Here is a 13,927-nt window from a genome sequence, read left to right as displayed (position 1 = left end):
TGGTGTTTTTCACTTTATTTGAACACTGTTCCCCAGAATGAATCATTCGAGAAACTACCACTTACTACAGTGCTTCCATCCACATCTTCCCAGCATGCTTTCTGTCAGTCTCTCTGAGGTTGGTGTGTTGTGGCTCTGACAATAACATTAGTGGACAAGACTAACAAACTCCGCCAGATCACTGCGACTTGCGGCCAGTGACTTGTGGTCAACTAACCAGACTGCAGACGGACTCACACTCGTGTAAACAGGCAAAACATAACAAATACTGGAAAATAAATAAGGACACATAATATACTTATGGACACTCATAAATATAAACAATTCCCTGTCTGCTCAAAGGGTATAAGTCCTATGAGAAAAGAGACATCAATCTAGTTTTTTCATTCAAATTTACTCATTTTATTTTGTAAATAAGAAGCTCATTTTCATTTTCTTCTTGAGTCCTACAGCTCTGTTTTAGGCTTTTCTTCAGCCTCTTTCATCCCCTGAAAATAAATAAATAAATAAATAAATAAATAAATAAATAAAGGTGCAATAAGTGAAATACAGAAGACAGCTTATCAATTCAGCATTATTCAGAGGAAAGTTCAAAGTCTTGCAATTCATGAATAAACTACAATCATGGCAGCTACACGGATGCATTATGAGCACTTTCATTTACGCTGGCCACATCTGTTTGTTTTTTTTAAGTAATTTAATCCTGAACATTATAAATGTATTCATCTTTTAGCATTTTAGAAGACAGCGTCTGGGGGAAGTGACATATTTATAAGCTAAATGGATTCCTTTATTCAAGTAAATATGTGATTGAACCATTTATAAAAGGAAGATGAGAGTCAAAGCTTTTCCTTTTAAAGTATATCTGCAGCTGAGAGCTTAAAAAAAGCCCACCAGAAACTGAACGCAAAATAAAAAGCAAGCAAATAGCAGTGGCAGGTTTTCTTTCTGTCTTAATACATCTTTTGATGACACATTTTGGATTAGACTATAACAACTATAATCTGAAGTAGAGAAAGAAGCATTAACTCATCGATAGGTTCATCAGCAATTGTGCTCTCTAAAAGATTATTATGATTAAACCTTTAAGCAGATTATGCTTTCTTGTGTTTTGCTGTTATTTTTGCTAACTCTCTCTTTTTCTTTTTTTTTTTAAGGGCTGATTCATTTAATGAATATGATGTCAGTTGAATTCAGATTTCTAATGCCACAGTTTAGTGATGTGGAAACTCACAGCCAGCTGGAGCTCTGTGGGGTGTAACAGAGCAAACTGGTATACACAGAGGGGGGGGTTTCCTGTCTTTTGTGTGGCTCATATATGGAAGATGGCTCATGGTACATTACTAGTGTGGGCTAATGCAATTGCAATTTTTCCTGGAGGATACTGACCTCTGTTCAAGAGAATGATCATTTTGCCATAATAAATTAAAATCTTCAAACTGGATTTGTATACACCGCAACCATAGATGTGTTCGGTCAAGAGCAGTGACTAAGCTTTAGTAACAGCTGCTCACCTTCAGTTCTCCTCGTAAGAAAGACTCACAGAACTCCCGCACTCGCTCTGTAGAAATTTCTCCTTCCGGTAGAAGCCACTTCGTGTCAGAGTTACCATCGTAGATGCCAACTCGTGGGAGGTCCTTCGGCTTGAGGCCAAAGTACTCGAGTGGCTTTAAGTTGGACTTCAGCGCTCCATTAAGCAGCACGAACAAGAACTGGAACACAGGCGGTTCATTTTACATAATTAGATTAGATCAAGTTATTTGATTTTTGGCAGAATGTAATTAAAGAATTTTGTATCCCTGTCTATACTTTCGTTGGCCAGATTGAATAAGTTCTACTTGGTCCAAAGTCTTGCGTGTTAGCTTAATTGCTTATTCAAAAAGGGTCTGTAAGTGTAGATGTGAGATAGATAAAAGGATGTAGAATAAAGTGCTGTATGAAGGATGCACGTGGTTTGCAGTCTAATGATCAACTAGTATAGAAACAGGCCACACAGTTTTGTGTGTGTTCCACCACAGCGCATTTTAAATCAAACAATCAAGATGTGACTGAAGTGCAGACTCTGAGCTTTAGCTTAAGAGGTTTAACAAAAGTATTTCATTTACTGTTTAGGATTTAGTAATTGGACAAATTAACACGATTTTATATTAAAGCTGTTTGTTAGCACTGAGGCCTCACAACAAGCAGTTTCCAAGTTCCCACCTGTGTGGTGTTTGCATGTTCTCCCTGTGTTTGGTTTCCTCTCACTGTATGGGATTAGGCTAATAGGGGATTCTGAATTGACCACATGTGTGAATGGTTGTCTGTCTATATGTTAGCCCTGCGATAGATTGGTGACCTGTCCAAGATGTAACCTGCCTCTCACCTAAAGGCAGGAAATTGATATTTAAACCTCATAAATTCATATTTATTCCTGCCATGAGCTGCAGACACCTCACTGTCTTCAGTAACTGAACAGGAATGCCTATTGGATTCAGATCAGGTGACTGACTTGGCATGAGCAATGCACACCTAAGCCGGTTCCATTAGTAGCCATAATGCCATAACATTGCCATGTTTGACTTGATAACGTGTTATGCTCTTATGCTTACCCAGTTACCTTGAAATTAAAGCGATTAAAAATGAAAGTAATTCCTAAACAGTCAATACTTTTTTTTGTTAAACCTCTTTAATTAAAGCTGAAAGTCTGCACTTCAGTCACTTATGGATTGTTTGATTTTCAATCCACTATGATGATGTACTGAAGCAAAAAAGCCAAACCTTATTGTATTCTCATGAGCCCTTTCTATTTCCACACTCCAGAGTGAAGCTGATCGATGCATATAGCACTCAGATTTATTCAAAGCTGCTCTTTTACACCTGAATTACACTAAGGAATATTCTCACTTTGCCTGTGTACTCGGGTGCCAGGGCTCCCAGTCGCTCCTTGAGCTCAACAAAATCTTTGCTCCCCCTGTTGGCAAGGAGCAGGAGATGTGTCTTCACCTCTGAATTGAACAGACCCACTGCTGTCTGAGAGGAACAGAAGAGAAAAGAGAGTGATGAGGACATAGAAAAGAGTGGGGTTCAAAATGTGAGAAATAAAATTCTAACAATCCACCTTTTTCCGGGGATTTTGTGTGATGGATCTTTGCTTTTTATTCATTAATTTTTCAATTAATTAAAAGTATTTGAAATGTTAACTTAACAGATAATATTAGATAGAAGGAGAGGACCGTGAAGAAGACATGAGTGGGACCTACCACTTGACTGTACTCTGTGATGTATCGGATCTCGTTCACAGAAATAAAGTTTACAAGACCGTCAGCTTTTAAGTCCTTGGCCTCAGAAAGATCAATGTTCTCCTGGTGGTTATCTGCCTGCAAGCATCACACACAGCATCACCATCGCATTCATGAAAACAGACATCGTACATCGTTTATTACTGAAAATATGTGCAGTACTTTTCTGAAGAGAGTGATGGCATCCGAGGAGAGGTTGTACTCAGCCCACACCTCCTTCACGGAGCAAATGGCTGCGGGGACAGAGCTGACTTGCTTCACAGCCTCCACCAGTTCTTTATAGCCATAACTCTCCTCTCCCTGGAACAAAGAGGGAGACCGTTTCAACCTCCTCTCATAACTTACCATGTAAATTCTTTTTTTTCCCCTTCTTTTTCTCCCCCTCACTATTTGTTTGTTACTGTTTGTCCTATCTTATGTAAAATTTGAGCGAGAACACCAGTGTCTCCAGGGGGACACTAGAAACCCTCAACAATTTGGAAGGTGCAGCTGCCAGGGAGAAAAGACAGATGAGGCTGACTCAAAGGAAGGTGAATCATGTCTATTTCTGAGAGTCTGTTGCATGAGCTCTGGCAGTCCGTTTTCTCATTTCGCAGCCTGTAATATGTGTTCATTCTCAGTGAGTCACAGCACCAATATTTTTGTCTCTTATTGCCTTCAGCATCATGGTCCGGCTATGAACTATCCTTGTGTGCTCTCTGTCTTTCTCCTCCACTATCCTCTCTTGAACCTTCCCCTCGTCTCTGCACTTGTTTATGAGAGGAGCAATGGAGCCAATCCCACAGATCTTCAGATGCCTATGTATTTCCTGTCAAGTCTGCCATCTTCCCCCGCACACAAAGTCTGGCCAAAGAGCTCGCCACCGTGGGACAGCCAGCCACCCTGTGTCCTTACAGCACCAGCACTGCCAAAGGTGTGGCCACGGGAAGCAGATCCTTTTTCAAAACGTATTCGTGACAGCAGCATCACCGAGGCCGGGGTGCAAACAAAGGCTGTATTTCTGGAGACCTCACGGTCTCACTCTCAGCTAATTTGTCTCATCGTGTCTGGGTTTCCACATGCATGTTAACATAATAAACTAAGCCGCAAAACAGCTACTGTGGGCTTTGCTTTAAAAAAAATCCCCAAACTTATCTGAGCCTATGATTGAGACCTTTTTTTATTCACATGCAATTTTCTTGTCTGACCTCCAGGAATCCGATGACCACCACTTCAGCAGAGTCGATGAAGGCTTCAACATCTTTGGTGTTATTCAGTCCAGGAAGGGCGCTGTCTGAGGCAGGAAGACAGGAGACACACTAAACACTCAACTGTGCAGAGAGATTTTACTTCCTTTTTTCAGTGTCTCAATAAGACCAGGAAACAAAGTCTGCACTCGCTTAGTGACACACACACATATGCAGTATATAGGACAGGGGTCTCCAATTCCAGGCCTCAAGGGCCGGTGTCCTGCAGGTTGTAGATGTGTCCTTGGTCCAACACAGCTGATTCAAATAGCTAAATGACCTCCTCAACATGTCCTGAAGTTCTCCAGAGGCCTGGTAACGAACTAAAAATGTGACTCAGGTGTGTTGACCCACGGTTAGATCTAAAACCTGCAGGACACCGGCCCTCGAGGCCTGGAGTTGGAGACCCCCGATATAGGATGTCAGTGCTTATACTATAAAGAAAAATGTCCTTACAGGCTTGTGTCATCTCTAGTAGGACTGTCGAAGGCCATAGTGGTTGACCTTTAACCTGCTGACTGCACTACCACGACTGCTAGTCTTGAAGGCATGCTGCTAGCACTGCTAATACATAATAATATAAATGGCTGATATCAAAATGTATAGAATGAAAGTCCTGGACTTTCCTTCTTATTGGTAGTCCACCAATATTCCAAATTGGAAACAATAAATCTGCGTCTGCATGAGAATTATAAGAAAAAAAACGAGGCACCAAAAAGGAGTCTTGTCGATGGAAACTGATTTTGCTTTGTGCTAGATTTTAGGAGGCATAAAGAATTTTAGTAATTGAGTCTCAGAGAAAAAAAACCAAAACATAATAAATTGAGTCTTCATCATAATGCTTTTACTTCTACTAAAGACTTTGTAAAGTATTTTTGTATTTGAAGTTTAACCTATTCAATAAATCTTTGTGGATTTATTAACTGCTATAGAATGTGACCTATTTGTTTACAATGAAATGCAATTTTATGTGTTACTAAAATGCAAAGAAACAACACTTTGTACAGTTTGATCTGATCTTTTCAGTGATGGGCTATTTTTAGGGTTTGTTTAACCCAGAAGATGGCATCTGACACAAAAGAATTAGAGAAGTGGCATAGCATATTTTTTAACCCTTTAAACCCCATATCATCAAATAATTCAAGAAAAGTCAAGTTTTTTTTTTTAAATGTAGAGGTTATTGAATCTTCTGATGAAATAAAATAAATGAAATAGTACTTTGTATATAAGAGTTTTACTTTTTCTCATATTTGCGACTAGGGATGGGTATCGTTTAGGTTTTATCCGATACCGGTGCCAAATCGGTACTTTTGAAACGGTGCCGGTGCTTAAACGGTGCTCAAACCGGTGCTTAAAGAATGGAGAACACAAACTTTGTCCAAAAACCTCTCATGTTCAGCTGGTTTTTGTAAAAAGATAACAATGTTAGCCTTTTCTGCAGCTATGTGGCATATATGGTATCACTCTTGGCTGGAAGCAGTGCTTAAACAATGGAAAAAACACAAACTTTGTCCAAAAACCTCTCATGTTTAACTGTTTCCCACTTTTTCTTTGGTCATTTTAGCCTTTTTGGCCAGGTTGAAGGGAGTATCTGCCATCAAACAAGAAGGCAGCCGCATGTAGCTATGATGATGTTTGCTAGTTCACCTTACCTGCATTAATGTAATAACGTGGTTAGCCTACTCAACGTAAATTACACACGAACAACATTAAGCTACTCACGCAGAGAAGAACGGCTGCTGCTGCTGCCATCATCATTTCTGCTACACTGGCAGGGCTAGGGGCCAGGACTCTATTCTTCGGGTTTTTGGGGGATGTTGCTCCGGTCCGATAACTGGCACCACACCCGACGTGCACGGTGTGAGGTCTCGCAGCAAGCTATCAAATACAGCGCATTTCTCGGCTTTTAAAAAAAACGCTATGCGTCGCCAGCTGTTTAATCGGATTCTTGGTGTTACCTCCTTTGACAGTATCACAGTATCAGCTTAAAGCACTTGTTGCAGGCTGCTGAGTTTGCATATTTTGCTGTGAAGTACAGCCAGACTTTTGACCGCTTTGCCTTGGGCATTTTTAATCTGTAGCTCTGCTCTAACAGAACGTACATACCTGGACCCGCCTACTATCCTCGGAAATGTAAAATGATTGGCTAGAAGTGTATCACAGCTCAGGAAAAAAAAGCACCGAAATAAAGCACCGAAATGTGCGCTGCTTTTCGGTCTGGTTACTACCGTTTATGTCAGAACCGGTGCCATCATGGCACCGGACACCGGTACCCATCCCTATTTGCGACATCTGAGTTTTTTTTCAATGTAATGCTTAAAAATGTATCGTGCCAGTTTTACTTTTTTTTCCAGGGGAAATCACAGTGATGATGCTAAAGTCTCAAAAAACTAACCCAAACTGTTAAAATATGATACACTTACAAGGATACAAGGATAAATACATGAGTATCTGTAATTGTTATGATTCTTTCTTAACATTTTGTGAAAAAGTGTCCCAGTTTTAACTACTTTCACCCTGTAGATGCCTTTCTCTCTCACAAGCGAGATCCACATCACTGGGAAGTCAGGAAATCACTAAAATGAGCTGGAAAGTTTTTTAGGAAACGGGAATTTATTTATTTTTTTCTTTAAATGGGTAAACCATCCATAAAACATACAGGTCTTCTAGTCTGGAGCACAGTTGTGAAAGAGTAGCTCAAACGTGTACAGGACATCAGTAAATCTGCAACACTGTTATGAACTTAGAGGAAGACATTCCCATTGCAATATTTGACATTTAGAGCAGTGACGAGAACTAAAGAGAGTCAAGAGAATTCTTAAAGAGTTTACCTTTTTCTGCAGCGATTACAGAAGACACTTGGAGGCAGAGAAACAGGGTGCCCGGCATGTTTTTGGGTGATTCAACTCACACGGGTGAGGTGGGTGATCAAGGAGCGAACCAAGGAAAGTGTAGGAGAACCTGTAGCTGTTTGACTCTTTAAAAAGAGCTTTGTCACCTCTGCTCTGTCTCTGATGGTTGCCACATGGCAGCCCAGTGTGGCCACTGTGACTTCTCTGAGTTGTGATTGGAAGTTTTATGGGAATCAGCCAGGTGCTCCTGATAAGTTTGGCGGGTGGCTTTTGAGTTACGTGTCATTCAGTGAAAGGTGTGTGTGTGTGTGTGTGTGTGTGTGTGTGTGTGTGTGTGTGTGTGTGTGTGTGTGTGTGTGTGTGTGTGAGAGAGAGAGAGAGAGAGAGAGAGAGAGAGAGAGAGAGAGACGTTTGTGCTACATCACCCACATCACCCTTTCTTGTGTCTTGACCTGTGTTTAGCAGCAGCCTTTAACCACTCCACCCTTCACATGTAAGTATCATCTACACCTGCTGTGTGTATGAAAATATAACAGTTTGGTTAGTGCTTATAATTTAACCAGGGAGGCTGCAAATAGTGTGTATGTAGGCCTGTGTGAGCAGGAGAGGTTCAGAGAACCGGCGGCAGTTTGGATGAATCGCCACAGGAGGGACACAACTCCTACTTGTTAATGGATCATGAAGACGGCAGTTTTGGCCTCATACTTTTGGGGGTATTTGAAAAACACTGAAATCAGGCATTTTGTTAACCAGTAATATAAAGAAGAACAAATTTTCTTTTCTAATTTTAACTCTTTTTTTTAAGTTACTTTAAAAACACACTTTAAAGACAGCAAGGATTTGTCATAATCTCTAAAACTCACAGAGCATTAGAAAGTTAAGGAAATCCTACAAGGGTACTTCTGCTGCATGAAGAAACCAGTCACCACTAATCCATGAGAAGCAAAGTAGGTGCACTAAATAAGGAAGTGCTTTGATGATTGTCATTAAAATTCAAAATTTGAAAACTCAAATTCAAATTCAAAATACATAAAAACACATGAAGCGTTTTGTCACCTTAAAAAAACAAAAAGGCCCACATTGCCAGAGCAGCTCAACCAACCTCAGAAATGCTGCTTCACATTTGATGTTAAACCAAAATCAAAATACTTCTGACGGACAGATTTATTCATAACAGCACCAAAGCTATTATCTAACAAAACAAAGAAAGCACGATTTATATGACGCTTGACATTTCAACAAGTGGCTTTGTTCCTCTAAAGAGAAATCTGCCAAAAATTGCATGAATGCTACAGTTTGGTTGACCGCGAGGGGGGAAAAAACTCAAAACCCCAAAATACAATGAACTCTTGAGGAACAGAGTTTGGCGGGTTTAGGCTGAACCCTATAAACTTCCTCTTTTTGCTTCAATATTACGTGAACACATTTAAGTCTAAAAATATTAAATCTAAAAGGTTTCTTCTAACTGGGAACCCAACACATTCCTGCTGAAACTTTGAGTTCTCCTAAAAGCGTTTTCTAAAAGTTCAAATTTAGTCAGACAGTTGCTGTTTAAGGCGCCAAAAATTAATCTTAAAAAAGCAACAAAGAATCAAACATGTAAGCTGAAAGCTAAATGCCCAAAAAGTCAGATCAGACAATCAGAAAATATTAACAAAGTAGCATAAAGCTTTGTTAGGCCCCATCCCCACAGGTCTAATGTAATTCTCTTTGGAGTATTTTAGTGAGATGTTTCACAAGACACATGACATTTTGATCTGCTGCTGCATCAGAGGTAAAGTTAGAGGCTCGCAGGTCCTGTAGGCATGAACTGTGTGACGTCTGTAAAATATTTAATCTGACAATGTTGAGATGTTTCAGTCTGAACCAGAGTGGTGGACAGGCTTCCACCAGTAATCGTAAAAAGTCTTGAATAATATGGAAACTTATTAGACTCAGATGTGGATAAATTTCTGAAATTGTCTGAAACTAAGGTGCGCTGTGGAAAGTCTCTGCTTGTTTTCGAGCTGGTGTATGTGATGTGTGTTTACACAGGAGCTCGAGATCAGCAGGGAAAGACTAATACTGCAAATCAGGGCAGCAGTTACCGGTAAAGACCGATGACTTCAGAGAATAGCGCGAATCCATACGTCACGAGCGACATGACACTCGCAGCATGAGCAGGCGACTGTAAGAAGAAGTAAGAATAAAGCCTCTTACAAATACTTATTCTGTCACTTCAGAGCTAAAGGCAACACCTCAGATTACAGCCCACAAATCACTGTGCGATTATTTAGTGTGCCAACAGTGTGACGAAAGGTGTCCTGACAGCACAAGGGGAAACTGTGGTTACCTCTTTAAATATAATGGGGTACAATGCTCATCTTTTGCACATCCTTATTTTCTGTTTATTTTTTACAGTTACATAAAGTTAGTTGCTTTGTATGACGTGCATGTGCAGGTACCCTGTTTGTAACCTCAATTTTAACTTGCAGTAAGAATTGTGAGACTCAGAATTGAACCTCTTGTTTTTTGTACTTCCTCGCTTTCTGTTATTAGCAGGTTCTCTGTATCCTGCATGCAAAAAGACTAACGCTCCAACTTGTGTGCTATAGCCTAAAGTGTAAGAGTCATATTGTTGTGCAGCTCTGGGAGATTTAATGTAAGAACTGATATAAAAACCTTCTGAAATCAGTTCACTTGCCACGATCTATTGTGCTTTAATCACATCTTTATATCTGCATGAATTCAGAAACGTATTTCATCGTTATCCTCAAAGACTTCATGTTTCCAGCAGGATTTTCACGATGTTCTTTAAGTCATTGCGACAGAGACCCATATGCTTGTCAGTAAAGTCAGTGTTTACAGCATTCCTGACACAAAAGCATGCCAGAGAATATCAAAAGGAAAGAAGGATGGTAAAAAGAAAAAAAAAAACAACTAAAGAAAGTCAGAAAAAGAACAGACCGGAATAAAGAGAACATTTTTTATTCCTTTTGGACTGGTGTAAAATGTTCAACAGACTCTAAGAGGATGCAGTTTAGGTTAAAATTACAGACCCCGGCGCTCATATAGCCGGTGCTGCAAATAAACAAAGCAGAAGTAATGATTACATTATAAACAGAGGCAGAAATTAAAACTTGAGACTTCCTTCACAGACACTGTGTGTTTTCCTATTTCGAGATGACTTTGTCAGTAAAAACATGATGAAAAATGCTCGGAGATCTGCAAATGCATGACTATAACCGCTACACCAGATAATTTTTGAATTTCCATCACTGAATATACGACAACCTCTCTTGTACAGTTATTAAATCAAAGAAGTTAATCGCATTTTAGACTATAAGGATCAGGATACTCCTGTAGCGATTAAAGGCTATCATGGCACTTGGCAAGAGCCCTGTGTCCTCAATCTGTCATCACTTCTTTATAGACGTGTAATGGAATAACAGGTCACATGATCACCAGAGGACAGAAGTAGACATACTGAATATTGTAGTTTTCACAGCATCATTTGTTACATGTGTGACTATCACACTGGCTTTTAGGGTTTGGATCAAATCTGATGCATAAAGTGAAGAAAACCAGAGTTCATAAAGATTTTACGTGATGTTCTCATGGTACAAAATGAATCGAAAGTACATTTAGCTCATAATTTACATGTATACACTCCATGAAGATTTTATAATAGTGTGATTTTGTTTCTTTGTACATATTCTTAATACAGAGCTGAAACGCTCAAGTTACTTTTATTTAAATAGCACGTTTAAAGGTTGACTCCAAGTAAACCTAAAAACTAAATTTAAAAAAAGCAAAAATAATCATGAAAATATGCAAAATACATGAAACACCATAAAAAGGCCCTTTTTTATGGTGTTTATAAACCTAGAATTTTAAAATGAGTCAAAATTAAATACACTTTATTTCTTTCACTCAGTAATTTGCTTTGTAAAGTTTCCTTGTATGAGTTTACTTGCAGACAGAGATGAAATTTTAGTGGCGTGGCGGTGATATAATGCACACACACCTGAGGCAGATGGCTTTCAGGTATTTAGACTGTGGTTAGATAAAAGCTGCCACTTTATCTCAATCATCAGTTACACAACTTGTAAACCTGTTAGGCTTTGTTATATCCTCGGTGTATGCGAACTGACTAATCCCCAGACCCTGCTGTTGAGCTTCTTCTTGCATCTGCTGGTGGCTCACTTATGCAATTTGCACATGTTTGTCATGAGGAAGAAGAAACATCAAGCGGAGAAAAGAAGAAGCACTTAAAATTATAAAAAAGAGGAGCTGAAATTATGACTTAAAAGCCCGGAGTCCCTTTTTGCATTTTTCTCCTACACATAATTATGAGAATAAAGAATGAATGAGGTTGCATGAAAAAGCTGTAAAAGGGGCAAATTTCATAAATAAATCACAATATGCAACATACAGTTCCCTGAAAATGTCTGCATGAAAAATAACCACTTATTATTGGAGGTCTTGAAAAATTCTTATAAGCTTTTTCCCCTTTTTTGATGTTGATGAAGGCCAGAAATTACCTGTAACAGCAAGATGAAGACAAAACCGACCTCGCAAACATCAAAAAGAATGTGATTAAAAAGAACTATATTAACTGTATGTATGAAACAGTAGTATACTGGCAACATTGTTATTATTTAAAATGATGCAGAGCTAAATTATTTGAATTATTATTCCAACTGCTGCTGATTTCTTTCTTAGTGTCATGTTTGGTCTGGTCATGGTTGCTGTGTGAGCGCTGACAGAGTCTTTGTTGTGTAGATTTCTTGGGTGGGTTGTGAACAACTTACAGACTGCCTGATCTGCTCAGCTGATCCTTGATCTCCACTCACCCTCTCAGTACTTATACTGCTCACTTCCACCTGCTCTCTGCCAGACTGTTGCCTTTCCATCGTAAATCAGAACCTGAAAGTGAACCTGAACCTGTTTGCCTGACTCATAATCTTATTACTAATTTAAAATTCCTCCCATCAAATATAGATCAATATAGAACATGGCTACCAAGGAAGAGCAACATCTTGACATTTACATGCAGGCTGCCAATTTGATCCCAAACTCCTTTTGCTCTTTCTCTGCTTCCTGTCCTGTTCTGTTCTTACTGATATTAATCGTATGTGTTGTATTAGGTGCAAATCCTTTCAAATGTGCTCTTCAGATTTGGAACTTTAATCAAATTGAGGGTTGAGAAAAATGTGTGTTGGCATGTGTCCAGAATATTAATACATAAAAACCTTAATTTAAGTGAAAAAGTCCCAGTTTTTACATGAATGTGTTGCTTGTAAAAAGCTTTGGCCACAAACCTCTGACCCACATGGACGAGCTCCAATCTCGTTACAGCCACGAAAGCTGCCAGCTCGTCTGGTCACAGAGTGAAGAGTCACGCCTTCATGCCAGACCAAAGAACAAAGTGACAAACGGGGAACTGCTGATTAGTACATAGCATGAATCACCTGAGAGGTTCCAGGTTTTTCACTGCACTTGTTCTTACCTTCTGCATTCCAGCCCTGCAGATCAAATTTGGGAAGAAACAAAGTGTTTAAGATAACTGCCTCCACAATAGTCCCTGCTTTTCATGTGGTTCATCCACCCACCCATCCATTTTCTTCTGCTTACCCAACTCAGGTTCGTGGGGGAGCTGGAGCCCATCTCAGCTATCATAGCGCATCCGGGAGGCAACTGGAGAGAAACAACATGGAAACAGGAGAACATGCAAACAGCATGTCTAAGGGGTCACCACAGTGGATGGATCTGCACTTGTGATTTGGCACAGATTTTTATGCTGGATGCCCTTCCTGTACTCCCGGCACTGGGAGACTGTGTCATTTCAATAACTTAACAGTATACATATAGAGTTGGGGGAGTGGGGGTGATTCTTGGATGTACAGGTTGCAGTTTGTGACAGATTTGCTTCTTAATACACTCGCAAACTATTGCTTCCAACAGTTGCCTGTAGCACTCAAAAACTAGAAATTTGGGGACATTTCTGGATACAATGCTCCTCCTTTCAGTTTTGTGGAAGAAGTAGGCAGCAGTTTGACTGACAGGGTTGTGGCTCAGGTATATGATCTTGCAGCAGTGAGAATCGTTCATATTTTTGTTGCATATATCAAATAAATTGATGCAGCAGACACTTTCAGGTTTGCCCATTAGTGCCAAATGCATCATATTGCATATGGTGGTCTTTGTCCATGCTTCAGGGCATTTAGAGGCTAAATTTTGTTGCATTGTCAGGTTCACTGCACACTAGCAGTTTGCAGTTTACATCTGTAGATTCAGCAATAATATATTCTTAATGAGAACACAAAACAAGGTGTACTCTGTACACTGCACAGACTGTCTGTGAGTGCAATCCTGTAAAAAAGACAGTAGAGGATATTTTTGCTCCACGTAACTATAAATACACTCTGAGCTTAGCTGAGCTTAACAAATGCAAAACCAAAAAATGTTGAAAGACGTAATTCAGAAACTTGCTTTTATTTCATTAACAACACCTGAAACAGTCGCCCGATGCTGATGCTGATGATGCAGCTGCGCCTGCGTCGAGCCCCCTCTGAGCTGCAACTGG

The 13,927-nt window shown here is 39.7% G+C and overlaps 1 protein-coding gene across 1 annotated transcript; it reads right to left on the bottom strand.

Annotated features, from left to right (window-relative positions):
- Window positions 1-421: 421 nt before the first annotated feature.
- erp27 (endoplasmic reticulum protein 27) lies at window positions 422-13,020 on the bottom strand (the record flags this gene model as incomplete). The annotated part of the gene is made up of 8 exons (XM_080881075.1): window positions 422-488; window positions 1,515-1,712; window positions 2,887-3,012; window positions 3,243-3,359; window positions 3,444-3,581; window positions 4,469-4,554; window positions 12,851-12,866; window positions 12,976-13,020. 8 exons carry the CDS (start codon window positions 13,018-13,020, stop codon window positions 447-449), a joined length of 768 nt encoding a protein of 255 aa, XP_080737201.1. The 3' UTR covers window positions 422-446.
- Between the last annotated feature and the right edge of the window lie 907 nt (window positions 13,021-13,927).

The sequence above is a fragment of the Rhamphochromis sp. 'chilingali' genome (assembly GCF_963969265.1).
Source record: "Rhamphochromis sp. 'chilingali' genome assembly, chromosome: 4".
In the NCBI taxonomy this organism is placed as follows: Eukaryota; Metazoa; Chordata; class Actinopteri; order Cichliformes; family Cichlidae; genus Rhamphochromis; species Rhamphochromis sp. 'chilingali'.
The sequence above is the reverse complement of the archived record's forward strand: the minus strand, read 5'-3'. Positions and strand labels throughout refer to the sequence as shown.